At 54.7% G+C, this 27,866-nt stretch overlaps 1 protein-coding gene across 1 annotated transcript in view; it reads left to right on the top strand.

Moving 5' to 3' along the window:
• Nucleotides 1–27,866, top strand: part of ELL (elongation factor for RNA polymerase II) — an 83,892-nt gene that overhangs the window by 31,917 nt on the left and 24,109 nt on the right. The window contains exon 2 of the mRNA XM_030820416.1: nucleotides 19,093–19,140. Coding sequence (XP_030676276.1) covers nucleotides 19,093–19,140 — 48 coding nt within the window. The remainder of the gene's footprint in view (nucleotides 1–19,092; nucleotides 19,141–27,866) is intronic.

Consider the following 27,866-nt stretch of genomic DNA (forward strand, 5'->3'; position numbering starts at 1 on the left):
CAGAATCTAAAGGGAGTGTGTGTGTATGTATATTTAGAGAGAAGAGAGGTAGGTAGGTAAATATAAAGTCATCTTTATTTTATTTATTTTTTAGACTGGGTCTCACACTTTCACCCAGGCTGCACCTCAATCTCGACCTCCCAGGCTCAAGCAATCCTCCTGCCTCAGTCTCCTGCATAGCTGGAACCACAGGTGTGTGCCATCACACCCTAGTAATCTTTTGTTTTTTTTGTAGAGACAGAGTCTCACTATGTTGCTCAGGCTGGTCTCCAACTCCTGGGCTCAAATGATCCTCCTGCTTTGGCTTCCCAAAGTGCTGGGATTATAGGCCTGAGCCCCTGTGCCTGGCCCATCTTTATTTTAATGAATCGGCTTAAGCATTTATGGGGTTGGAGGGACAAGGCCAAAATCTGCAGGGCAGGACGGCAGGCTGGAGACTCAGGTTACAGTGGATGTTGCAGCTGAAGCCTAGAGTCCTTCTGCCAGAGGCCCTCAGTCGTCTTCTCTCCAGGCCTTTGACTGATTGGACGAGGCCCACCCACACTTTGGAGGGTGATCTGCTTTACTCAAAGTCTACTGATTTAGGCCGGGCACAGTGACTCACACCTGTAATCCCAGCATTTTGTGGGGCTGAGGCAAAAGGATTGCTAAAGCCCAGGAGTTCGAGACCAGCCTGGGCAACATAGTGAGACTCCATCTCTACTAAAAATTAAAAAAAAAAAAAAAAATTAGCCAGGTGTGGTGGTGAGCACCTGTAGTCTCAGCTACTTGGGAGGCTGAGGTGGGAGGATTGCTTGAGCCAGGGAGGTCAAGGCTGCAGCGAGCTGTGATCACACCACTGCACTCCAGCCTGGGCGACAGAGCAAGACCCTGTCTCAAAGGAAAAAACAAAACAGTCTACTGATTTAAATGTTAACCTCATCTGAAAAATACCTTCATGGCAACATCTAGACGGTTGTTTGGCCAAACAGCTGGACACTGTAGCCTAACCACATTGACGTGTGATGCTAGCCATCCTGCTGCCGGTGGTGAGTATGTGTGAGAATGACCTGGGAGAGGGGGCTCCTCCCCAGGCCAGCGGAGATAGAAGCAGGGTTTTATGGCCACCATAGCCAAACTGCAGACGGCAGGCACTACACCTGGGGCTGCGGGTGTGCAGTGGGTACCTGCTGGGAGATGGGAGGGGAGGAGGGTTGCGGCACGGGGCAGCGCTGCCTGGGCCGTCAGAGCTCACGGCTGATGAGGGTGGGATGCCTTCCGAGGGCCGTGGTCACTGTGTGGCTCTCGGCTGAGAACATACCATGCATTTGATATCAGGAGACACCAGGCAGATCCAAAATCCAGCACACTCTGATGAAGAAAGTGAGGAGGGGTCTGTGTTACCCAAAAACATTGAATGTTGAAGAATAGCCAAGAAACTTGCAGATTAGAGGCAGCCGATGAGGGCAGCTGAGTGCAGTGTGCCACTGCCCATGGGCTCCCGCTGCAGGGAAGACAATGTGAGGTCACCACCAAGTCAGGCAATGACCTGGGAGACAGACGGTGGCTTGAAGTGTCATATTGATAATAAATGTGAAGCTGGTGCTTGCCGTGTCCGCCCAGAAGAGTATTTTTACTCTCAGGAAACGCTGCGTTTAGGGGCACAGTGTGGCAAAGTCTCCAGCCGGCCCTCAAATGGTTCAAGAAGCAAGTGTGTTGCTACACCTAAGTATGTGGATAATAGGCGTGCGGCGAGGAGGGGCAGGTGGGAGAAACGTCACAGAATATGGCTGTTCTTTTACTGTTCTTGCAGGTTTTTTGTAAGTTGAGATTGTTTTAGATTGCGTCCAGGAGAGAAGGCCACAGCAGGGCTCTCTGCTCTCAGATGCAGCCGGCGTGTAAGCAAGGCTCTGTCTCATCTGGCCTGGCCGGCCTCGCGTGCAGGTGGCTGGAGGCTTGAGGGACCAGCAGGGGCCCCACAGCGTGGTCAGGGCCAGCTGCGAATCTCTGCTTAGTGCGCGTCTGAGCCCTTATTCTGTTGTCCTAGTGCCAGGCCATCAGCCCCAGGGGTCAGCAGAAACAGGAGGGACTGCCTCCTCCTGGAACTGCCCTTGAGGTGAGAAGAGACCAACATCGCACCCCAATCAATGAGATGCTCACAGCCAGGGGCTGGGGCCCCAGTGAGCCCTCACAGTCGGAAAGCCTCTCTGATGAGGCCTTGGGGGAGGTGTGGGCTGGGTGGATCCCAGGAGGATCTAGACTGCAGTAGGCAAAGGGGTCACACAGCACTGAGTGTGAGTACCATGAAGGGGCCAGCATGGGCTGCTGGGGGCTGCAGGGCTAAGCCTGCTGGCCTTATCAGGCAGCTGGGGTGTGCAGGGAGTGATCCAACGGATACTTGGGTAAGATTCCCCTGAGAGGAAACTAGAGAAGGTGCCAGAGCTAGCTGGGAGAGGCTCAGGGCTTGGATGGCAGCAGCCAAGAACCTGGGGCTCTTGACGTCCCAGCAGGAGTGAGTGGTGGTTGGGGGAAGCAGGGGCTAACTTGAGAGGGATGGGAGCACCCGGGGCGGCCAGCCTGCGGTCTGCCTAGGCCTGCATGACTTTCTCTAAACCTGTCCGCAGTGGGGTGGTTGTCTGACCTGGCTGAACTTCAGCATTCTCTTGAAACTTCTGCAATTGTGCTAGCGTTCCTGGGAGGACGCCCCCTCGCTCACACCTGCACCATGTTCTGACCTAGATCCACAGCACACTTGGCAGAGCTCCTGCTGCCTCCTGCTTTCTGGTGTGTGTCAGCTTCTAGGCAAATATCCAATCCATGTCACCTTGAGCCGAAATCGGGCGCTTTTATCTGAATGAAGGCAGGTGACAAAACATTCTGTAAAAAGAGCAGCTGAGATTTCAGACTCCGGCTCCCTCTGGCTGTCAGGCAAGGCTCCTCCACACCCCCTGCAGGCGGGGTGACGGAAGTGGGTCTGCGGATGCAGGGACCCACGCCTGCACAGCTTCAGTTCAGGACGCTGGTCAGCCGGTCCAGGACGCATGACCTGTGCCTGTGAAGAGTCAGTCCGTCAGTTGGAAGGAGAAAAGATACATCCTGACATAGCAGGGTGCCACTGCCTTGTCATTTTGGGAGAGTCCTGTGTTTCAGCTCAAGCCCTGCCACTTACTGAGCTGGTGGCCTTAAGCAAGGCACCTGGCTTCCCTGAGCCTCAGTCTCCTCTTTTGCTTAAAGTTGGCCCCCAAGATGCACAGCCCTGTCCATAGAAGGTCCCTGTGATCAGGCTTTCCTTTGCTTGAAGTTGGCCTCAAGATGCATAGCCCGGTCCATAGAAGATCCCTGCGATCAGGCTTTTGAGGGTGTGTGGGCACTGAGCACCTGGCAGAGTATGTTCTGTTCTAGCCCCTGCCCCGTGGATGCTGGGAGCATGCAGCCCCTCCCTAGCGCCCTGGATCCTGAGCCCCAGGGCCTCCTGGGTACTCTGAGGTTTGGGGACTTGCCCTGGGCCGGCCCTGGCCAGCACGTGCCCCGCTGGTCACAGGCTGCCCTATCCAGCTTGGCAGTGCCACATGCTTCCGGCTGTGTGGTCTCTTTTGGGCTCTGTGGGAGCTGTGCTCTGGGTTCTGTGCTGCTGGTGGGGAGGAGTCCAGTTTGGTGACATTTCTTGTCAGGCCGTTTGCTCTGAAGGACAGGCATCTTTCTGGGAAGAAGTCAGTTGGCGGATCTTGGAGTACGCTTACCTACGACCTAACCCAATAACAGGGCCGATCCTTTTGTGAGATAAGACCCAGGTGGAGAGGCGGGCTGGGACCCACCTCTCTCCCTGCTCACCTGCCAGGTGCCTTCAGGCATGTTTCTCAGGATGGGTCCACCAGGTGAGGATGCCCACACCATACCACACTGCTGAGGTTATTACTGGGCAGGGACCACGGTGGACACTTGCCAGCCTGGTTGTGGCCAGAGTGAGGCGGGGCCGGCAGGCACAGGGCTCCTGTCAGGGTAGGTTGGAGTCTGGTGGCTGGGGCCACGGCTGGATGGGGCAGAGCAGGCCCTGCCAGCCAGGTTCTGAGCACAGCTCCTGAGTGTTCGGATTCTGAAAGTACAGATTGTACCGGGAGGCTCTACGTTGTTTTTGTGGGTAATAGAAGATCCCATTGTTCCAAAGGTAAGCACCTGGGCCTGTTAGAAGCCATGTGCTCAACTTTCAGGAGGATGAGGATCTGAAGGGACTGATTCATTCTCTCCAGAGGAACAACTTGGTGCTGTTGGTGATGAACCTGAGCATCAGGCAGCTGCACGGGTCCTCGTCCCAGAGATGTTCCTCAGTGGAAGATGCAGGCAGTGCTTATCTGGCCTGGGGCCTCCCTGAGGGGCTAGTGCAGCCTGGCTGTGGCCACATCAGTTTCTGTCTCAAAAGTTAAAAGTGGGCTGGTTTCATGCAGCTGCCTCTGTCAGACCCAGCAAGGTGGAGGATTTTCCTGAGACAGCACATTCTGGAATCTGTGCACATCCTAAGCGCTCAAGGTGGTTCATGCCATGCTGAGGGCAGCTGTCCCCCAAGCCCAGCTGCTCCTCAAGTGCGAAGGAAGACTGAGGCCTGGCTCTCATGGCACCTCCTTGATGCCCACCTTAGGACACATATGTAACGCTTGCTCTGTCCTCACTGGGCCTGCCCGTTTGAGGGGTGACCCTGCCCTCTGGGGTGGTTGGCTTGTCCAGATGTTCCCAGAAGCCTCTGGAGCCCTCAATGGGTTTTTATGGGGAATGCCAGCCCATATGGGCATTGGCTCAGAAGCAGTTACCCCTTTCTCGGGGGTCTCCTGGGGGGGTAGCGGGGTCTGAGCAGCAGGGTGTATACACACGGGGCCTTCTTCGTGTTCCTGAGTGATTAGGATTTACCCACTGTGTGGTGGTGGAAGCATCGGAGGTGTCAGCATGGCCTGTAGCTGACGGTGGAGGCCAGCATCTTGGAAGGCTTTGGTGGGCTGCAGAGGCGCATGTGGGTGAGGTGGCAGGCAGGACCCAATGCCCACCTTTGTGGCTGGCAAGGTCACATCCCTGAGGTCCAGATGTGGCAGCTCCCAGGTTGCAGGTTCAAACTGGGAAGGGGACCTAAGAGCACCCTTGCAGTCAGTACTGGCTGGGGACCACGGGTCATGCCTTGAAGGGTGCCAGATTCTCTTGGCAGCCTCTTTTATTTTTCTGTGATCTGTGCCCATCTTCTGGGACAGGGGTTTGGGTGCTTTGCAGAGGGCGCAGTGAGCAGACAATGAGATGAGGCAGTAAGAGCCTAGTCTGGTGCCGAGCTGTGAATCATCCAGGCGGCTGACGTGACACAGGGGCCGCGTGAAAGGGCGTGGTTTCTGCTTCAGAGACAGGCTCCCTTCTCAGAACTGCCTGGGTCTCTGAGGGCCTCAGGGGCAGCCTTGGTGAGTGTGGCCAACCACCAGAGGAGGAAGGATGGTCCTCCTGGGTCCTGAGTGTGTGCCTTGGGAGCTTGGCAAGCCGCCATCTCCTGACCTAGGTCGCATCCACAGTGGACACTCCCAGGACCGCACCCCCGCTCTGGGTCACAGAGTACATCTTGGGTGGGTCTGTTGTACATAGACTGTTAGAAATGGGGCTGAGTGGCCTGAGGACGAGGTGCTCAGCAGCCTGTCTTTTCCTGCCCCTGTTGAGCCAGTGCCTGACACTGACCGCCCCTGGGGCCCTGAGCTAAGCTTCACACAGAAGCCCCTCCCCAGATTCCTTCCCAGGTTGCAGGGCTCCCACCCGAGGTGTAGCTCCCTTTGCAGGATAGCCTGGGAGTGCTTGTGCTGTGGGGCTTGTTGCTTCCTGCCAAGGTCAGCAGGGGGTGGCTGTGCTCTCAGAGAGAAACAGTGGCTGAGGGGCTTCGCGATGCATCCAGGAGAGTGCCTTACTGTTTTCATCCCTGTAGCTTTCTTTTTTTTTTTTTTTTTGAAACAGAGTCTTGCTCTGTCTGTCGCCCAGGCTGGAGTGCAGTGGTGCGATCTTGGCTCACTGCCACCTCTGCCTCCCGGGTTCAAGCAATTCTCCTGCCTCAGCCTCCCAAATAGCTGGGACTAGAGGTGTGTGCTACCACACCCGGCTAATTTTTTGTATTTTTAGTAGAGATTGGATTTCACCTTGTTAACCAGGATGGTCTCCATCTCCTGACCTTGTGATCCGCTCGCCTCGGCTCTCAAAGTGCTGGGATTACAGGCGTGAGCCACCATGCCCGGCCCATCCTCGTAGCTTTCCCAGTGACTGTGAATGTGGCATGAATTTGGGCAAGGGATACCCTCTGCCTCCAACCACCAGGCCTCATGGGGCACCCTGGGCTGGGCCTGAATCTCGCCTTTAAGATGAGCCTTAGAGTTGGGGGCCAGTCCTGGTCTCCCTGGTCTCCCTGGTCTCCCCTGGTCTCCCTGGTCTCCCTGGCCCTGGGAGGAGATGGGCCCCCATAGTGGAGTGTTAGCTGTCTTCAGAGGAGAGGTGAGGGCAGCTGGAAAGCTTGGGTGTGCTGGGGCTCGGCAGAAGGGGCCGGTCTGCTCTGTGGTGAGGCTGAGGACGGGTGGCCTTGGGAGTGTGGCAGAGAGGAGGCGCTCTAACAGCAGTTGAGCTTGGAAGGTGCAAAAGTGAGGTGGCCCTAGATACTGACAGGTCGAGGGCACACACGTGGCCTTGTCTGCAGTGGAGTTGAGATGGAGGCCTGGAGGGGCCTCCTGGGGACAAGAGAGCCCATGGGCCACCTCTGCTGGGCTCCAAATAGTCACATGGAGGTGAATGGGGTTTGGGACCTCCTAGCTGCCCGAGCAGGAAGCACAGTGGCAGGGCATAGCTGCATTCTCAGGGATCCAACCCCCACAGAGGCCTGGCCTGGGCTCTGATGAGAGGATGGCCCATGTCAGGCCCTAGAGCATTCTCATTCACCTCAGAAACGTCAGGAACCCAGGGCCAAGAGAGGCCCATGCTGTGCCCCGGAGGACCCTGGTGACCTAGGTCAGTCCCTTAGCTTCTTCCATTGTCAGATGTGATCAGATCGTGGTCACTGTTGTCTGGGGGAAAGCAGTTGTTGTCTGGCACCGCAGACCATGGGCAGAGGGCAGGTTTGGTGAGAGGGCAGCTTCTCGGAGGCCTTCCATTTGAAGTGGAATAGGTCCAGTACCTGTTGTTGGTGAGTTTTAGTGAATGATTAAAAAGAAAAACAAAACCCCACCAAACTCTTGCACGCCGCTTGAGGAGCACAGGTGGAGGCAAAAGAGCATTGATTGTGAAGCATCATGTGCTTCCTTGCCTGTTTTGTTTTTTGTTTTGTTTTGTTTTGTTTTGTTTTGTTTTGTTCTAAAGACAGTATCTCTCTCTGTCACCCTTGCCGGAGTGCAGTGGTGGAACCATGGCTCACTGCAGCCTCGATCGCCTGGGCTTAGGTGATCCTTCTGCCTCAGCACCTGAGTAGCTGGCACTGCAGGTGCACATTACCACACCTGGCTAATTTTTAAATTTTTTTTTTTTCTTTCTTGAGACTGAGTCTCACTCTGTTGCCCAGGCTGGAGTGCAGTGGTGTGATCTTGGCTCACTGCAACCTCCCCCTCCCAGATTCAAGCGATTTTCTTGCCTCAGCCTCCCAGGTAGCTGGAATTTCAGGCATCTGCCACCACATCTGGCCAAATTTTGTATTTTTAGTAGAGACGGGGGTTTCACCACGTTGGCCAGGCTGGTCTCGAACTCTTGACTTCCAGTGATCCACCCACCTCGGCCTCCCAAAGTGCTGGGATTGCAGGCGTGAGCCACCACAGTGTCTGGCTGCCAAAGGGGATTCTGTGCCTGTCACACTGGCACTTGCAGGTTTGCTCTGTTTCAGACACTGCAGAGTGCGCTAGAGGGGACAGAGGGGCCTGACACTGTGGTCCAGGTGCCCATGGAGTGTGCTTGTGCAGCAGGTGCCCACATATGACAGCCTCTTTTCCTGTTTGAAGAAAGGCAGATGCAAAAGGTGGAATAATAAGGGGGAAAGGCAAAGTTAAGGTGTTGGCAGGAGGGCTTGTGCCAGGCATGGGTTGCATGGTTCTGAGATGCACTCTCCTGGAAGCAGGCCTGGGCTGTGCCTGGAGATTGACCCATGGAGGTGCAGGCAGGGTGGGCAGGGCAGGCAGGGCGCTTGTCCCTCCCTTGGAGGGAGACTTCTGTCTGTCTGATGAAGCAGGGCTCAGGGACATAGAAGCACTGTAACTTGAAGAATAGTGTGGTAAATGTTTGTCATATCCTGCTACCCTGGGATCATGTGAGTTTGGATAAGTTGTGAAATCCTCATAGGGACCCCAGGGCTCAGTTTTCCTGTGAGGTTGGGATGAGGTCTGCTGTGACCTCGGGCAGTCCTGTCCTCTCTCAGTACCTCATTTTCCTCAGTTGTAACAACTGGAACCCGATCGATGCAGTTAGGATGGGAGTGGGTTAGTGATGGAGGCTGGCCGTCTGTGGTACCACGAGTCCTTGTGTGTGATTTGGCTGTGATTTCTATGGACAGGGAGTCCAAGCAGCTCCCCCACCCCCAGCTATGACGCAGGAATGGACAGACATCTGAGGGGCTTCCCATGCGACACAGGCCGCTTTCTGCTCACCTGCTGAGTGCCTTCTGGAAGAAAGGCCTGGATAGTGTCCAAAAATCCTGCACTGCAACTGCCAGGTGGGTGGTGGCATCCAGGGAATATCCAGGGAGCATCTGTCGTCATGACCCAGGGTGCATGCAGACAAAGGAATCTGAGAGACTGTTCACTGGGGGCTGTGGCGGCCATGGATGTATGCAGGAGTTACCCGGAGCTGCTAGTTTGGGAGGGGAGAGGGGAGTTGGTAAAGAATGGCAGTTTGGAGGATTTTCCTAAAATAGAGCTATTTAAAAAAAGATGGGAGTGTGATGGCTCACGCTTACAATCCCAGCACTTTGAGAAGTTGAGGTGAGAGGATTGCTTGAGCCCAGGAGTTTGAGACCAGCCTGGGCAACACAGGGAGACCCCCATCTCTACAAAAGAGTTAAAAAAACAATGTAGCTGGGCATGGTGGCATATGCCTGTAGTCCCAGCTACTTGGGGATAAGCTGGGAGGATTCTTGAGCCCAAGGAGACTGTGGCTGCAGTGAGCTGTGATAGTGCCACTGCCCATTGCCTGGGCAACAGAGTGAGGCCCTGTCTCAATACAACAGCAACAACAACAACAACAACCAAAAAGATGGGAGGAACTAAGACACAAAATTAAGACCAACCCATAAAAGAAAAAAATTGAAAAATTCCACTTCATCAAAAATAAGAACTTCTGTATTTTGAGAGATACTGTTAAGAGAATGGAAAGACAATCCAGGCACAGTGGCTCAAGCCTGTAATCCCAGCACTTTGGGAGGCCGAAATCACTTGAGGTCAGGAGTTTGAGATCAGCCTGGCCAACATGGTGAAAACCCGTCTCGACTAAAAATACAAAAAAATTAGCTGGGTGTGGTAGCACGCGCATGTAGTCCCAGCTATTTGGGAGGCAGAGGCAGAGGCAGAGGCAGGAGAATCGCTTCAGCCCAGGAGGCGGAGGTTGCAGTGAGCTGAGATGACACCACTGCACTTCAGCCTAGGTGACAGAGCGAGACTCTGTCTCAAAAAAAAAAAAAAAAAAAAAAGAATGAAAAGACAAGCCATGGACTAGGAGAAAAATGTAAAATTTATCTGATAAAGCTCTTGTATATAAAAAACCCTCAAAACTTAGTAAGAAAATGACCCAATTTTTAAAAATGGGATAAAGATTTGGACAGCTTCACCACTGAAGCTAGAAGAATGGTGCATTAGCCTGTAAAAAGATGCTCAACATGCTTAATCAGCAGGGAAACCCAAACATGAACCTCCACGAGCTGCACTGCACCACACACCTACCAGAATGGCTGACATTTTAAAGAAGCTGACAGCACTAAATGTTGACGTGGATGGGGAGCAACAGGAACTCTCATTCACTGCCAGCGGCAGTACAAAATGGTACAGCCACTTTGGGAGCCAGCCTGGCAGTTTCATATTAAATTAAATGTATACCTACTCTGTAACCCAGCAGTCAGGCTCCTGGGTGTTCACCAAGTGAAATGAAAACACGTCCACAGAAAAACCTGTCCATGAGTATTTATAGCTGCTTGATTCATTAATTCTCCAGACTGGAAACAACCTGCGTCCTTCATCCAGCAAATGGATGCACAGGAAGGTGGCGTATTTCTACAGTGGGACAACACACAGGATGGATCTCAAAGGCGTCATGCTGCGTAGGTGGTTGGCTGAATCATGGCCACAGCAGATTCCAGGAACCTGTGAGTGTAACCTTCTGTGGAAAAAGGGACTTTGCAGATGAGATTAAGTTAAGGATCTTGAGATGGGGAGGTCACCCTGCATTATCTGGGTGGTCCCTGTTTGTCATCACAAGTGTCCTGGTAAGAGAGGGACAGATTTGATGCAGACAGAAGAGGACTTGAAGGCTGCATGACCCCAGTGGGCAGAGATTAGGGTGATGTGGCCACAAGCCAGGGAGTGCCTGAGCCTGCAGCAGGTGAAGAGGCCAGGAAAGGTCCACCCCTAGAGCCGCCAAAAGGAGGAAGCCTGCTGACACTTGGATTTCAGACTTCTGGCCCCCAGTCTGTGAGAGAACCAATTTCTGTTGTTTTAAGCCACAAGTTTGTGCTCATTTGTTGCAAGGACCACGGGAAACTCATCTTGTGTGATTCCATTGATAAGACTTTCTGGAAAGGCAAAACCATAGGGACAAAAAAAACAGATCCAGGATTGCTGAGGGTGCGGGGAGGGTCAGGCTCCAAGTGGGGACACGGGAAACTGGGCAGAAAGGAAGGTGGCCTGCTCAGCGTGCTCTCCCGGGAAAAGCAAGCAAAGTGCGTGGAGTGTGTGGAGGCCATGGTTTTGGGCAATCTGCATATTTTTGTCTACAAGATTTCTGAAAAACCCTTTCCCATAAGCTTTCTATGCACCTTTGTAAATGTAGATAGAAATATCTGCTGTGGGCTGGGTGCGGTGGCTCACACCTGTAATCCTGGCACTTTGGGAGGCTGAGTCTGTCGAGTTGCTTGAACCTAGGAGTTCAAGTCCAGCCTGGGCAACATAGCAAAACCCTATCTCTACAGAAAATAGAAAAATTAGCCAGGTGTGTTGGTGTGCACCTATGGTCCCAGCTACTCGGGAGCTGAGGCAGGAGGATCACCTGAGCCTAGGTGGCTACAGTGAGCCGTGTTCACACCACTACACTCTAGCCTGGGTGACAGAGTGAGAGCCTATCTCCAAAAAGGAAGAAAGAAAGAAAGAAAGAAAAAAAATACTTGCTATGCCGGCCACTGAATTACACTTGGCTTGTAGCCAGTTGGAGTCCCTTTCCTGCTCTTACAGGCCCACCCGGCCTGCTGAACACACCACCTGTCCTCCCAGGCTGGCAGAGGAGCTGCCGTGGGTCCTGCCCCCTGCTCTGCCCTGACCGTGGCCACCTGGCTCCCTAGGCGGCAACCAGTGAGGCCCACAGTGTGTCTGTCCAAGTTCCCTAGCTCGTCCCTGAGCCAACCAAGCCCACTGGGCAGATCTTCCTTTGTTTTGTAGTTCATGGAGACAGCCCCACTCAGTCACTGTCTAAACTCTCCGTGGCCTCAGTGTCCTGCTCTAGTCCTGCCAGGAAGTCTCTTGAATAGCGTTTCCCAATCATTTGTGCTTTACTGGAAAGGGGGGGCCTGTTGTGGGGAGGTCACCGTCCAGGGCTCTTCCTGGGACTTCACCTTACCTCTGCTGGACCACACGCTGTGGCTTGGCAGGGTGACCCAGCTCTGTAAGATCAGGACGTGTGTGCTGACACTGGTGCTTGGGAGAGTCAGCAAGATGGACTTCTGAAGAAGGAACAGATGCCTTCCTTTCTGTCATTTCCTGCATCGGGGGTGGGGTGGCAGGCCTTGCCCAGTTAGACAGCAGGGAGAACGTGCTGCCTGGGGAGAGTGGGCACTTCTGCTGAGTGGGTGCTTTTGGAGGGTGGTGGGAAGGATCGTGTGTCTTTGGGGCAGCCTTGACACCTGCTGCCTTGGGCCTCATTGTCCCCAGGCTGGTAGCAGGTGTCCTGGGACCTGGCCAGATTGGGCCCCGTCCATCTGTCTGTGTGTCTCATCTCTTCACTGTGCCCTCTCCCTAGTTTTTATCTTTGCTGGAGAGTCTTTAAAACAATCCTAGATATATTTTTTTTTTGAGATGAAGTCTCACTCTGTCGCCCAGGCTGGAGTGCAGTGGCATGATCTCAGCTCACTGCAACCTCCGCCTCCCAGGTTCAAGCAGTTCTCCTGCCTCAGGCTCCCGAGTAGCTAGGATTATAGGCGTATGCCACCACGCCTGGCTAATTTTTGTATTTTTAGTAGAGATGGGGTTTCACCATGTTGGTCAGGCTGGTCTTGAACTCCTGACCTCAAGCAGTCCACCTGCCCCAGCCTCCCAAAATGCTGTGATTATAGGCGTGAGCTACCGTGCCTGGCCAACAATCATAGATATCTTCTTATTCACCCGTAACTTTTCCATTTATATTTTATATTTGTTGAAGAGAGCAGGTCTTTTTTCTCATAGATTTTTCTGCTTTCTGCTCTGATGGTCGCTTCCCGTGGCAGGGTCAGCCCAGGGCTTCTCGGCCCCTGCACTGCTTGACATTTGGGGCAGGAGGTTCTGTGTTGCCTGCAGTGTGCTGAGCAGCATCCCTGGCCTCCCCCGAGCCAGATGGTGGGGACTGTCCCCGCCCCCAGTGGTGAGGACCAGAAATGGCTCCAGACGTTGCCTCGTGCCCTGGGGAAGATTCACCCACCACACTTCCTGTAAACTGGTCACTCAGCCTGGAGGTGGATTTCGTAAGCCACTTCCTGTTGCTTCATCCCCGGAAGTGCTCTTTGCCGGAGGGGAGAGGATCAGGGGATTCTGGCCCTGGAGAGGTTCCTCCTCACCCTTTCCTCTGTCTCAGCATTGAGGGCTCTCGCTGCCTCCCAGGCCCTGCACCCTCGACCCTTCTCCCAAAGGCATTGCTGTCTTTACAGGAGTGTCCTCATTGAGGGGGAGCTGCCTGCAGGAGTCTCCCAGTCTGTATTCAGCAGCCACAGTGGGTGCCCAGGCCAAGTGACCGCAGGGCGCAGGCATCACTGCCCTGCTGTGTTGAGGTCTGTTCTCCGAGTCAGGGTCTGAAGTCCAGTTGGGTCTGGGGAGCACCAGCCTCAGCACAGCTCAGTGCCTGCCTGCCCAGCCTTGAAGACCCAGCTGACCTGCTGACTGTGTCAGGCCAGCTGTGGTGGCCCTACCAGGCTCCCCAACTCCCACCTGGGGCCCTGGCCTGAACTACAGCAGCAGGGGTGACTTTGTATCTCAGGAGCTACCAGTTCCATACCTCAAACTGGGTAATGAAAGATGGATTTCTGCCACTCGAGGGCCTGAGAGGACTTGTCAGCCAGTGTGGGGCCAAGGGAAGGTTGTCACCTCTGACCCTGCAGTGGGGGTGACGACCCCTCAGAGGGTCTACAGAGACTGGGCAGGCGGTGGCCTGAGGCATGGCTCTCTCCTGCCAGGTGTTCTTGGGTATGAGATGGGCAGCACCCTGCAGGTGTCATGTGCTACTGAGTTACCCCGTTACTTAATTAATGTGGCCTGAGGCCAACCCCAAAGCTTCTAAGGCAGCAGGGAAACCACCTGTGCCACGGTCTGTTCCCGATCCTCTGTCCTGCTGCATAGATGAGGTAACGAGGCGCTTAGCCCCCTGACAAGAGTTCAGCCTTGACACCAGGAATGTTGGCTCTGGAGGGAGCAGCCAGAAGAGGGTGCGGCGGGCCACGCGCTGTCAGACATCCCCACCAGACCAGGCTGGTGAGCACAGAGGGTGACAGCTGGTCCCACCGTGAAGGGACCTAGCTGGCTCTGCCTGTCTGCAGCCGACACCCACCTCCTGGGTCCTTGATTGGCTTGTCAGGGCACTGCACCCCAGCTGCTTTCTGTGTTTTTACTCATCCCCCCAACCCCGTCCTTGTGTTCTCATCACCATCTATTTAGCACCCAACATTCAAAACCCCAGCCTCACTACTGTAATTTATGCCTTGAATGATCTTTTGCAGAAACATCATGAGAAAAAAGCCTTTTCTATTCATGCATGCTCACTGTGCCCCCGTCATCCTCTGCAAATCCACAGGTCCATCTAGGGTCACTCTCCCTCCTTCTGAAGAACTTCTAGAACCTTCCTCACAGTGCAGGCCAGCTGCTGACAGAAGATTCTCTCAGCGTTTGAGCGAATCTTTGTTTCCCTTTCTCTTTTCACTGGGCATGGAATTGTGGTCTGGCAGTGTTTCTCCCTTAGCACTTTGAAGATGCCCTCCCAGTCTTGGGGCTGGCTCCTGATGTGCAGTGTCAGCACCTCGGCACTTGGGGCGACTATTGTGGCTGTGCTGATTTGCTCATGATGCGCTACGACCTGGTAGTTTTCCTGCTAGGGGCTGACGAGGCTTCTTGGGTCTGTGGATTTATAGCATTTGTTACATTTGGGAATCCCTGGCCACTCTTTTCTCAGATCCCCCGCCCGCCCTCAGGACTCCAGTTACTTGCACGTGGGATCCCCTGCTGTCGTCCACAGGTCACCGAGGTGGTGTTCGTTTCCTGTAGGCTTCTTTCTGTGGGATTCATCTAGGTGGCTCCTGTGGCTTTGTCTTCAAGTTCGCTGCCCTTTTCTTCTGTGGTGCCTGCTGTGACTTCCACCTAGTGGCCGTTTCATTCCGATCCTCCGGGTCTCAGCTCCAGAAGCCCCTCGTGGCTCTCTCACAATACCTGTACGTCTTCCTCTTCAGCTGTTTTCCTTTAGGCGTGGAGCATTCCAAGTTCACAGTAGCCGTCCCAGAGCCCCTGTCTGTTCAGTCAGCATCTCTGTGCTTCCCACGTCTTTGTGCTGACTCATTTTCCCCCTGGCTTAGGGGTCTCGTTTTCCTGCTGCTTCACATGTCTGTAGGGTTCTGCTTGTAGATGCCACGTGGCGTTCTTATGAGGTGGGTCCCTGCCCGATGGTCCGCACAGGGCTGGCCATGATTTAGACAGGAGTTAGCCTTAGTGCCCATATCTGTTAATGGCTGGATGCGTCCTGTGTCTGTCACCCTCATGCATGTGTGATGTTAGGAGTGAATTGCTCTGTTGTTAACAAGGGCCTGGTCTCCTGCTGGAGGGTGGGGATACAGTGTGAGCCAGAGTGGCTGGGAGCCCAGCCACGGTGATGGCCACCTCTCATGGGGACAGGCACTTGAGGTTATAGAGAAAGGCTGGCTCTGGCCCCTCAGCCCTTCTCCTCTGAGGCATGAAGTCTTGTTCTCCATACCCTTGGGGGATAAGCAACTTGGCAAGAAAGGAGTCTTGCAGGTAACCCGCCTGACAGTCAGCTACCAGAACCTGGTTAAATGCCTCACTGGATGGCATGGCCCACAGGGAGCGTAGAGCCACGGGGTGGGTGGGAGGGCCAGTGTGTTCAAGGCCTGTCACCCTCAGCCTTGCACAGCTGGGGCTGCCCAGGCACAGTTCCTTGGGGGGTTGTACACCCTAACTGGTTCCTGTCCCTTGTCACCCTAACTGGCCTCAGCATCATCACTGTTTTCTGAGCCCTCATCCCTGGCTCACAGCTGCACATGCAGAGGCCTCGCATGGACAGTAGACAGGGTGCTTGTGTTAGCCCCGGGCCGACCTCTCTGCAGAGATTTGCACCGCGAGAGACGGGCCCCACCTGCTCTCTGCAGCCGCTGCACTGAGTCCCTGCTCCAGTCCCCTGCTGCTCCCTCCTCCAGAACACCCTTCCCACCTGGCCTTGGTCATGTGTTCCCTGGACCTGTGAGGACTGGTGCCATGAGTTTTTGGGGGCTCCCTGAGTGGGGTGGGCCGGACCATTCTGCCTTGGTGCTTCCTTTGCTCCGTATGGTTCTTGTGTCTTACGCCAGTTCCTTTTCACTCGTGCATTGAAAATGGTTAAAGGACAGGACTCTCCTCCGCCTGTTCCAGAACTCGCCGTGTGTGTGTCAGAGAATGTTGCTCCTGTGCCCTGAGTCAACAAAGACGACCCCTGTGAGCTCAAGGGCAGTTGGGAAGGTGTAGCGAACATCCTGTAAAACGTCCCATCTTGTGAGTTTTGACCCTCTACCTTCGCCCGGCTGCAGCCACTCCCCACTCCCACCTCCAGCCCTGGACACCTGCTGGTCGGCTTTTTGTCTCTTTGGTTTTGCCTTTCCTGGGGATTTATAGAAATGGAGTCATACAGCATGTGGCATGACATGCAGCCTTCTTTCACTTGGCATGGTCCTCCGTATTCCATCGTTTGATTCTCTCTCCACCAGTTGACGGACATTTGGGCTACTGCCGCTTTTTGGATACTCTAAATAATTCTGCTATAAATGTTCAGGTGTAAGTTTTTGTACGGAAGTGTGTTTTTGTGGGTGTATACCCGGGAGTGGAATTGCTGGGTGTGTTTTAACCCTTTGTTTAACCTTTTAGAAAACTGCCAGGTGGCTTCCACAGTGGCTGAGCCTTGTCCATTCCCACCCACGATGGCAGAGGTTCTGGGTCCTCGCCAACACTTGCTCTTGTCAGCCTCTTTTAGATTAGCTGCTCTGATGGGTACAGAGCTATCTCAGTGTGGTTATGTTTTTTTTATTTTTTTAAATATTTTTATGGCTATCAATCTAGGTCACTATGGTTACAGTTTGCATTTCCTTGATGAGTAATGGCATCCGGTGTCTTTTCACACCTTTATTGGTCCCTGCAGGTCTCTTTTTCATGTCTGTGTTTAACCAAATTCTTTTTTGTTGCTGTTGTCGAGACAGGATCTCACTCTGTTGCCCAGGCTGGAGTGCTGTGGTACAATCTCAGCTCACTGCAACCTCCACTTCCTGGGTTGAAGTGATTCTCCTGCCTCAGCCTCCGGAGTAGTTGGGATTACAGGCACCCACCGCCACGCCCAGCTAATTTTTGTATTTTTAGTAGAGACGGGGGTTTCATCATGTTGGCCAAACTGGTCTCGAACTCCTGACGTCAAGTGATCCGCCCACCTCGGCCTCCCAAAGTGCTGGGATTACAGGCGTGAACCACCGCACCTGGCCTGTTTAACCAAATTCGAAGCAGAGGTCACTCAGGTGCTGCTTCCCCAAGGTCCCAGCCAGGCCGAGGTCCCCTGTTCTCTGCAGTAGCAGCACAGGCTGGTGGTTGAGTCGTGTTTTGGGGTACAGGGCCAGCCCTTCCCGAGTTGCTCTAGACAAGCCCCCCTTGTCACAGCAGCACAGTGGCCCTTGTGACTGCAGCAGCTGTTTCCTGGTCTTGGAGCAGGACAAGGGAGTGGGCCGTGGATGTGTTGCACCATGGACAGTGGTGGCTTGCACAGTGAATTGTGCTTGCTGTGGAGTGGGCCTGTGTACTTGTTGAGGGGTGGCGTGCTTGAGAAGCATGGGGCAGTTTCTGGGGCATCACGGCCTGGGTGATGTTAGCGTGCAGGGGCACCATCCCTCTGTTCTCCCCTAAACAGCAGAAGCCTTGGGGAGTCTTGGCAAAATCCTTGGAGAGTCTTGGCAAAGAAGGGGGCTCCTGGTAGACCAAAGTGAGGCACTCGGTGCCTCCCACTCTGGGCACTATGCATGTCATATGTATACGGCTGCGTGGTCTAAGCTGGCCAAGCAGACCTATGGCTCAGGGCACACATGGAGCAGGTGCTGAGAGGCCAGCCATCTCTTATGTCCCAGGCGGCTTCCACTGCTCCTAGCAGCTCCTGTACCCAGCTGATGGGCACTGGATGCGAGCAGTTGGAGGGCCCTCTGCCACCTCAAGCTGGAGTCCTGGAACAGTGCTGAGTGGCTCCAGAGGGCGGACCCTGGGCTGACCCATGGGGTAGGTGTTGTCTCTGATACTGTCCCAGGTGTAGAGCTGTTCTGTTTACCCCGGGTCTTCCGACAGGCCTCTCCAGACTCAAGTAGTGCTTTGCCCTCTGGGGAGAGCTATGGGCAGACCAGGGTGGGAGGGAGTGAGACCTGAGCAGTGGAGACGGAGCCCAGGACGGGGTACTATGAGGACAGGAGCAAGGCCTGGGTGGGAGGGCATCTCAGTGAGCTGGACCTGAATGGGGCAGTGGGGCCAGGTGGTGCAGGGGTGGGTTTAGGGACCGAGAATCATGGTGACCAGCCAGGGCTACGCTGTGGGGTAGCATCTGGGACACTGAGATCTATGCTTAGGGCCCCAGGTTGGGAAGAGGGAAGAAGATGCAGAGGTGTAGTCCTCCTCTGGATCCCAGTTCTTTTTCAGATACTGCCAGAAGGCTGGTCTCTGAATAGCTGAAGCGTCAGTATTTATTTTGAGCTCTTTTGTATATTTTTTCCTTGGAAATTCCACTGCTCCAAGCTCAGTGACCAGCTGCCCAGAAGCCATGTGGCTGCCGCAAGGCCGTGTGGTGGAGCTGTGCAAGCCTCAGGCTCCCACCCCAGGCTCCAAGGTGGCCCCACCGCACCTGCTCTGATAGACAGTGCTCAACCACCTGGTTGTTAAAAGCCAGTGTTTGTGAAACAGGACTTAGCCTGGTTTGTGGTTTCAGGGGGTCATCTGGGGCTGTGAGAGTGGAGGGAGGCTGTGAGAGTGGAGGGGGGCTGCTTTTGCCTGTATGGGTCCTTGGAAGAGTCATGATCCAGGGTCAACCCTGACCTGTCTTTGCTTTTTCCTAGCAGGGCTGTGAGCACCTTGAGCCTTGCTCTTCTCTCCCGGTGGATTCACAGGCTGGTGGTGGCTTCCAAGGATGGCACACTCCCCGCCCCTGCATCCTGGGCCCGCTGCCAGCCTGTTGCCTGTGTCTGGAGGCCCCATTCTTACCTGTCATGTGGCCCCAGCCCTCTGTCCATCTGAGGAACTCCTACTGATCCTTCTAAAACCCTGCTCCGGTGACCTTGCCTATAATTTTCAGAGTGTGTGCATTTCCTTTCCCCTCTCCTGAGAACACCATCTTCACCCTGCTCCTTCTATACCTGGGGAGGGAGTCTTTGGGTTTCCCAGTGTCTTTATTGACGTTCCTCTCACCTTTTTTTTTTTTTTTTTTTTGTAGGATTCTGTTTCACTGAGGCCGTCTATCCGATTTCAAGGAAGCCAAGGGGTGAGTTTTTGTCTTAATCATTCATATTTGGAATCTTGGGACTGGTATAGTCTCAGGTCTGTCCTTGCTCGCTGGGTACAGCAGCAGCTCATGGCAGTGTTTGGGCCCTGTCTGCCACCATGCAAGGCTGGGATCTAGGCCCCCAGGATAGCCCTTTGGCTCGGGCCACACCAGGACGTGTCTGGTGCCCATCACAGGCTGCCTGGGCGATGGGTGGCTCTCCTCTCCCAGTGGTCCCCTTCATGCAGTGATGTGCACCTGGCTTCCAGTCTGATAGGGCAGGGGCCCCCAACCCCCAGCCCTGGACTGGTTAGGAACTGCCCACACAGCAGGAGGTGAGCTGTGGGTGAGTGAGCACGACCACCTGAGCTCTGCCTCCTGTCAGCTGAGCGTGTTATTAGATGCTTACAGGAGCGTGAACCCTATTGTGAACTGTGCATGCCAGGGATCTAGGTTGCGTGCTCCTTATGAGAATCTAATGCCTGATCTGAGGTGGATCAGTTTCAGCCTGAAACCATCCTCCCCTATGGCTTCCCATCCCCCTTCCAGCATCCATAGAAAAATTGTTTTCTGGCCGGGTGTGGTGGCTCACACCTATAATCCCAGGACTTTGGGAGGCCGAGGCGGGCAGATCACCTGAGAGATCTGGAGTTTGAGACCAGCCTGACCAACGTAGAGAAACCCGTCTCTACTAAAAATACAAAATTAGCTGGGCGTGGTGGCACATGCCTATAATCTTAGCTACTCAGGAGGCTGAGGCAGAATTGCTTGAACCTGGGAGGTGGAGGTTGCAGTGAGCCGAGATCGCGCCATCGCACTACTGCCTGGGCAACAAGAGCGAAACTGTCTCAAAAAAAAAAAAAAAAAGAAAAAGAAAAATTGTCTTCCACGAAACGAGTCCCTAGTGCCAAAAAGGTAGGGGACTGCTGCATTAGGGCACACAAGGACCATGGACATTTGTCTGGATTTTGGTTGGGAGAGAGGTTCATAGAAACTCATCACCCTCATTTTTTGAAATATGTTTTCTTCTAAATGACCATCTTATAGAAAAATCAGGTGAGTGAGAGAAAGGGTGAGTGGTCTACCTTCCTTGACCCCCTGTTTTAGGACTCTTCATCTCCCCCAACCCACCCAGTATGCCTTAGAATGGTTTGATTTTTCTTCTAGCCTTTATTGCAGGTTCCCCTGCATCTAGGCTGGAGTGTAGTGGTGCAATCTCGGCTCACTGCAACTTTGGCCTCCTGGATTCAAGTAATTCTCCTGCCTCAGCCTCCCAAGTAGCTGAGATTACAGATGCCTGCCACCATGCCTGGCTAAGTTTTGTACTTTTAGTAGAGATAGGGTTTCACCATGTTGGCCAGGCTGGTCTCAAACTCCTGACCTCAGGTGATCCACCTGCTGCAGCCTCCCAAAGTGCTGGGATTACGGGTGAGCCACCACGCCTGGCCTTGTTTTGTTTTTTAAGAGATGAGTCTCTCTGTTGCCGAGGCTGGAGTGCAGTGGCACAATCATAGCTTACTTCAGCTTTGAACTCATGGGCTCAAGGGATCCTCCCACCTCAAGTTCTCAAGTAGTTGGGACTACTGGTGTACACCACCATGCCAGGCAAATTTTATTTTTATTTTTCTAAAGATGGAGTCTCATTATGTTGTCCAGGCTGGTCTTGAACTTCTGGGCTCAAATGATCCTCCCACCTTGGCCTCCCAAAGTGCTAGAATTACAGGTGCAAGCCACTGCACCCAACTTTTTTTTTTTTTTTTTGAGGCGGAGTCTCGCTCTGCCACCCAGGCTGGAGTGCAGTGGCGCAATCTCGGCTCACTGCAAGCTCCGCCTCCCGGGTTCACGCCATTCTCCTGCCTCAGCCTCTCCGAGTAGCTGGGACTACAGGCGCCCGCCACCACGCCCGGCTGATTTTTTTATATTTTTAGTAGAGACAGGGTTTCACCGTGGTCTCGATCTCCTGACCTCGTGATCCGCCCGCCTCGGCCTCCCAAAGTGCTGGGATTACAAGCGTGAGCCACCGCACCCGGCCTTTTTTTTTTTCTTTTAGAGTTACCATGTTGTACCTAAATCAGTTTCTGTCCACAGCCTGAGAGTGCCGCACAGCTGGGTGTGGGGATATGGACATGATGATCCGTGGGCTTCCAGGTGTAGCCCAGGGTTCCGCAGAGACATGGAGCCTCTAGGAGACATATGTCTGTGTGTGCTGATAAAAAGATGCATTGCAAGCAGTGGGCTCAGACGACTGTGGGCTGGGGAGTCTGTAACCCTCAGGGCTGGCTGCAGACTCCCAGTAGGAGCTGATGGAGCAGTCCTCAGGCAGAGTTTCTTTCTCCTCCTGCCAAACCCGTTTCCCTCTTAAGGCCTTGGGCTGATTCGATGGGGCCACCCAGACCATCGAGGGTCATCTCCTTTACTTGCCTTCAGTGTCTGGGTTGTGGATGGTAACCATGTCCACAGAGTACCTCCAGGGCACCCCTAGATGGGATGTCATGGAATAACGAATCCCCAGGGGCTGCAGCCTAGCCAGTTGACGCAACCCCACACTTCCATCAGCTCCAGTTGGGTCTTGTGGTCACCCTTTGGCCACCTGCTTTTTACCTTCCCCAGGACATTCTCTCAGGGGTCAGAGGTTGGGGGCAGGGGCGGGCTGGCCTGGGCTTGCTGCCAGAGCAGCCCCACAGTGCCCTCTGGTGTTCTACAGCAGTCACTCTGTGCCTTCCGCTGCTGCCTGACCACCCATGCCCCTCCACCCAACCTGAGCAGTAGGGGGGCCCCTCATCCCCAACCTCCATCTCAGCAAGCCTGTCAGATGACACACTGTAGCCTGGCCATGGCCGAAGCACACAGTGGTATCCTTGCGTGCAGCATGCCATGTGCCTTGACTTGGAGCCTAAGAACATGTGTAGCGGGGGCCCCAGTCACTGACCCCACTGGGGTGGCTACAGGGCTAACCTCCTAGAGACAGGGTTTTGCCATGTTGGCCAGGCTGGTCTCGAACTCTTGACCTCAGGTGATCCACCCACCTCAGCCTCCCAAAGTGCTGGGATTACAGGCGGGAGCCACCTTGCCTGGCCAGCTGCTTCACTTTAGTGGGCTGTTAGCTTTGGGGCTCTTGGTCCTGGGCCATGCTGCCAGCAACCTGCCACAGAGCCTGCACTGGGCTCATCGTTGTCGGAACGCCCCCTGGAGGGTGTTCCTTCATGGATCCAGTCAGCCAGCATCGCCCAAGCTCCTGCGGTTCACTGTCTGGGTCTTGGGGCTGGAGGGACTACTCTTAGGTTGTCATCAGGTAGGTACACGTGCTGATTGGATGTTCAGGGTCCTGTGTGGGATGCAGGGACCCATTCCCCACGGGCCCACTGGACTCGAGCTGGAGATTTTGTGACTTAGGGACCTTGGCCATGTTTCTCCCTCTGTTCATCACCTTCCTTGTCCACCTCGAGGGCATCTGCAGGTTGAACTTGAGGTCAGGAGAACCAGTATCCTTCCTGCAGCACAGAACGAGCTCAGCCCCTCATGCGCCTCTCCTCTTAGGTGGGTGCACCGTGGCCAGCATAGGGTCTCGGCCTACGTGCTTCTGGGGTGGGGGTCTGATCTCGCCCAGCCACCTCCCTGCCTGTGCAACAGGTGCCCTCATGATGGCCAGGTGCACCTCTCCCTTCCCCTGCGCAGGCAGATTCGTCAGAGTCGCTTCATGGCATTTGCTGATTCCCCGAGAAAGCTGGGCCTGCTGTGGTGTGTCCTGCCCCAGAGCAGAGTTCTTGGCGTCATGGCATTTCCCTTGTCCACGCTTGTGTCTAGAGCCTCTGCCCTTTCCCAGACCCAGAATGGGTCTGACCTGGGTCTCAGTGGTCTGGGGATTCCTCCTAGGATTTAACCCTAGAGAGGCCAGTAGACTCCAAAGGGGAAAAGAAACCCACACCTTGCTGGCCCCAGCTGTGAACTCCAGCAAAGTCCCAGGTGATGATTAAAAAAAAAAGAGGGGGGCTGGGTGTGATGGCTCATGCTTGTGATCCCAGTACTTTGGGAGGCCGAGGTGGGCAGATCATCTGAGGTCACCGGAGTTCGAGACTGGCCTGGATAACGTGGTGAAACCCTGTCTCCACTAAAAATACAAAAATTAGGGCTGGGTGCGGGGGCTCTAGCCTGTAATCCTAACACTTTGGGAGGCTGAGGCAGGTGGATCACGTGAGGTCAGGAGTTCAAGACCAGCATGGCCAACGTGGTGAAATCCCATCTCTACTAAAAATACAAAAAATTTAGCCAGGTGTGGTGGCGTGCACTTGGAATTCCAGCTACTTGGGAGCCTGAGGCAGGAAAATCGCTTGAACCCGGGAGGAGGCGGAGGTTGCAGTGACCCGAGGTCGTGCCACTGCACACCAGCCTGGGCAACAGAGTGAGACTCCGTCTAAAAAAAGAAAAAAGGAAAGGAGCAGTTGGTGTCCAGGGATGTTCCAGGTGTCAAGACTTCTGTGCGCCGAGGGAGGACCTGTATGGCCGTTTCTAGAAGGAGGTTTGGCAGGGCTTGTCTCTACCAAGCAAAGACACAGCAGTGTCTTGGCAGCTAGGAATCAATTCTTTAGGAGTAACCAGTGTAATGTGCTCAAAGATTTAGCCACACGGAGTGCATGTTGCTGTGTTGTTTGTGACACAGAAAATTTAGAAACAATCTAAAAATGCCTAAATTGGGAGCCATCCATGTGCAGAGGCTGAGCAGTCAGGGACCCTAGGTGGGCACAGCACATGGCTCTTCTCCGGCTGGCCATGGTGTGCGTGGCTCCTGGAGTGGAAGCAGGTACTTAGAAAGTGCCCTTGGCTTGGGGCTGAGGAGGTGAGGCTCCCACTAGGCCAAAGGGGCTGCCTCCCTCCTAGAGGTTGTATTCAGCCACTGGGTCATGACTCTGTTTACAAAGAACAATATATCTTATTCTGAGAGTTCTGTGGGAAATAAAAATAATGTAGAAAACATTTCTGAGGCCGGGAACGGTGGCTCACACATGTAATCCCAGCACTTTGGGAGGCCAAGGTGGGCGGATCACAAGGTCAGGAGATCGAGACCATCCTGGCTAACACAGTGAAACCCTGTCTCTACTAAAAATACAAAAAATTAGCCAGGCGTGATGGCGGGCACCTGTAGTCCCAGCTACTCGGGAGGCTGAGGCAGGAGAATGGTGTGAACCCGGGAGGCAGAGCTTGCAGTGAGCTGAGATCGTGCCACTGTACTCCAACCTGGGTGACAGAGTGAGACTCCGTCTCAAAAAAAAAAAAAAAAAAAAAAAAAAAAAAAAAAAAAAAACATTTCTGGCCTGGAAACCTCCCAGGCCAGAGAGAACCTGGTCGGTCCGTTATTTGGGCTCCTGTGTGTGTTGTATGGATAGCACCTGGGGCCACCTAGCTCATGTTCTTATTTCTGTTTTTGTTTTAGAGATGCTCTGTCTCCCAGGCTGGAATGCTGTGGTACAATCACGGCTTACTGCAGCCATGACCTCCCAGGCTCAAGCCTCCTGAGTAGCTGGGACTACAAGCGTGCGCCACCATGCCCAGTTAATTTTTTTTTTTTTTTGTAGAGACAGGGTCTCACTGTGTTGCCCAGGCTGGTCTTGAACTTCTGGGCCCAAGCGATCTGCCTGCCTTGGCCTTCCAAAATGTTGGGATTCCAGGCATGAACCCCTGTACACCCCATCCTTTTTTTTTTTTTAACTTCCCAGAATAGCGAGTGTTTTTCCTTGTTTTTCTCAACCATTTTGCTCTGCACCCCCACCCCAAGGTTCTTCAGAACCTTCCTCCTCCCCACCTGCACTGTAAAAGAGGCCATGCAGATTTTAGGGGGTCAGGTGGGGAGTGCAGCAGGCCCCAATTTGGGATGGATTTCAAAGGGAAGAGATGAATGGACTCTGGCAGTGACTTGAGCGGTGGTGGAAGCAACGCCCCCTGGTGGCCATGGTCAGGTCAGCGGGAAGGGCAGTGGGCCTTTGGGCCCTGCGGAAGCGCCTGGGATGAGCCCCTGTGGCCTGGGCTCTGTGTCTGTGAGCATGGACTAGTGCTTAGGTTTATGGCAACTCCTCCCCACCCCCCATAACCTGGAGCCGGGGCTGACCTCAGACATACCCAGACCTGCTGTGCGTGGGCCATCTGAGGGCCCCATGGCAGCCCAATGGTACGTGGGTCACTGGGCCCATGAGCAGCCCCCAAGGAGCAACCAAGACCCCGTTCAGAAGGCCGAGCAGGGGCTGCGTTTCAAACCTTGTCCCAGAACCCGGGCAAGCTCTTGGCTAGTGCAGAGAAAGTGGTCACATTCCTGGGCTGCTCCCATCCCGCTGGCTTCCCCACGGTCCCGGACTGGTAACCATTAACCAGCAGCAAAACAGCCCATTAATCGGAGGGCTCCATAGCGCTGTGTGTGCTAGGGGAGGCAAGGCCTGTGAGAACCTCGGTGTCTGGCTCCGGGAAACCTTTCCTAACACTCTCCCCACCTTCTCACCCCCGCATCCTGAAGGACGCCAATCGCCATGCCCTCTGTGTGTCTTCCCGTTGTCACCAGCAGCACGACACTCTCCTGAGCATCAGCTTTGAGGCTGCAGCTCTGTAAACAGAGTGCCCCCCTTCATGCAGCCCCTACTCCCCACCACAGCTGCACACTTGGCCCTGGGCTCTGCACCTGGCCCCTGCTTCTAGGATGGAGTTTGCGGGGCAGATGTCTACGCCTGTGTGGAAAAGATCCAAGCAGGATGAAGGGCCACTGTGAAGCCTCTACCGACAGAGAAGCAAGGTTGCTGGGCAGGCTCAGGCAGGGGCCCTGTCAGTGCTGACTGGGTGTACAGCTGCCCCCGGCCACAGTTAGTGCACACACCCTCCCATGGAGGCATAGAGGGTGGGCCTTGCCGTGTGAGATTCCCCACCTCTCCAGCTGGCAGTGGCCTGGTCTCACTGCCAGCTCTCTGCTGAGTGGCATCTCCCCTGAAGCCACAGTGACAGAATGAGTCCTGCCCACCTGGGTGGAGCTGGGGTTTTCCTGGGACAGGGCTGCACGTGAGAGTGCCCAGCCCTCAGTCACTGCGGGGCGGAAGCCACTGGCAACTTGGGCCTCAGGCCAGGACCACAGGGGCAGTGGGGGTTAAAGAGACGACAGAGGAGGGCGGGAGAGCCACCCAGGCCGGGCTCAGGTTCCCACAGCCACTCCTTTTGGTTTCCCTGGATGTGTGGTCCCCAGCTTCCCTGGCTGGCTCATTCTGGGTCACCATGTCACCTGTGCACCTGGCCACCACAGAGCCTCTCAGAAACTTGAGCTTCCCTCATCCCAGCAGCATGTTTCTAGTTACTTGTAAGAATGAGAATAAAAGTCACATCTGGGAAGGGAGGTGCAGGCAGGGCAGGGTGGCACCTGTGTGTGTTGGGTGAAAAAACACCTCAGTGGTGTCGGAGCAGGACAGATCTGGATGGCCACGGTCGCCCACATCGCTCTGACAGAGGCTTCAGGGGGTGTGTTGTTGTGTTTGTGTGTGGGAGGTTGTGTTTCTGTGTGTATGGATTGTGTTTGTGTGTGGGGGGGTTTGTGTGGGTTGTGGTTGTGTGTGTGGTTATGTGTGGGTTGTGTTTGTGTGGCTGTGGGGGTTGTGTATGTGTGTGGTGTGTGTGGTTGTGTGTAGTGGTTTGTGTGTGGCTGTGTGTGGGGGGTTGTGCATGTGTGGGTTGTGTGTGTGAGTTGTGTTTGTGTGGGAGGTTGTGTGTGTGGTGCTGTCGGGGGGAGGTTGTATGTGTGGCGCTGTGTGTGGGGTATTGTGTGTGTATGGTTGTGTGGTTGTGTGTGGGTTGTGTGTGGGGAGGTTGTGTGTGTGTGGGGGGGATTGTGTGGTTGTGGGGGGTTGTGTGTGGGGAGATTGTGTGTGGAGGGGTTGTGTTTGTGTGTGTGGTTGTGTGGTGGGGGGGGTGGAGAGGGTTTCTCTGCCCGAGGGTGAATCATCAGAGCTATATGTGTGTGATTTCTCCGATGCTGAGTGCAGGCCGTTTCTGCCTTCTCTGACCCTGATAGAGATGTGTGTTTGTGTTCAGGTGTGGCCTGGCGTGGTGGGCCCACAATGGACTTTGGCCTCACCCTCCACCAGCACACTGGGCCCTGACCCCTCAGCTTGTGTTTCTGTGTCAGCATGACAGGGACAAGGGCGCCTGCCTTAGGGGGACATGTTCGAGGCTGAGAGGGGATGCTGGGCAGACCCCAGCAGATGGGACGGCTTTTTTCCTGGGGCAGTGTTCAGCCTGGGGGAGGGGCAGGATGGGCCTCTGGAGAAGGGTCTGCAGGCCGGGCAGACTGGCTGGTACAGGGACTGCCTGCAAGCCCAGACCAGACTCTTCCTGCCCGAAGTGGCCGAACCCAGGAACTGTTCTTGTCTTGGGAGCAGGGACTGGCACTGGGCTGGGTGCAGCCATGGCTTCCCTTGTGGGTCCAAACACTACCCCAGGGGACAAGTCCCAGCCAAGGCCACACAGCAGGGCCAGGGATTGGTGTTCCTCCACGTGCCTGGTGGCAGGAGCCCCGTCCTCTGTCTCACAGGTGGGGCACAGGCAGGCAAAGCCTCCCATGGGCGTATGAGGCAGCTCGGCAGGGGCAAGGGGGCAGGAGATTCAGCCACAGTCTCTCCCGCGCTCATGGTGTCACAGAGGAGGAGACGGGGCTTGGGTGCCAAGGGGGTGCTGCAGCCAGGGGACAAGACCTGAGGGCTCCCCCC

Source organism: Nomascus leucogenys, chromosome 10, assembly GCF_006542625.1.
Source record: "Nomascus leucogenys isolate Asia chromosome 10, Asia_NLE_v1, whole genome shotgun sequence".
NCBI lineage: Eukaryota > Metazoa > Chordata > Mammalia > Primates > Hylobatidae > Nomascus > Nomascus leucogenys.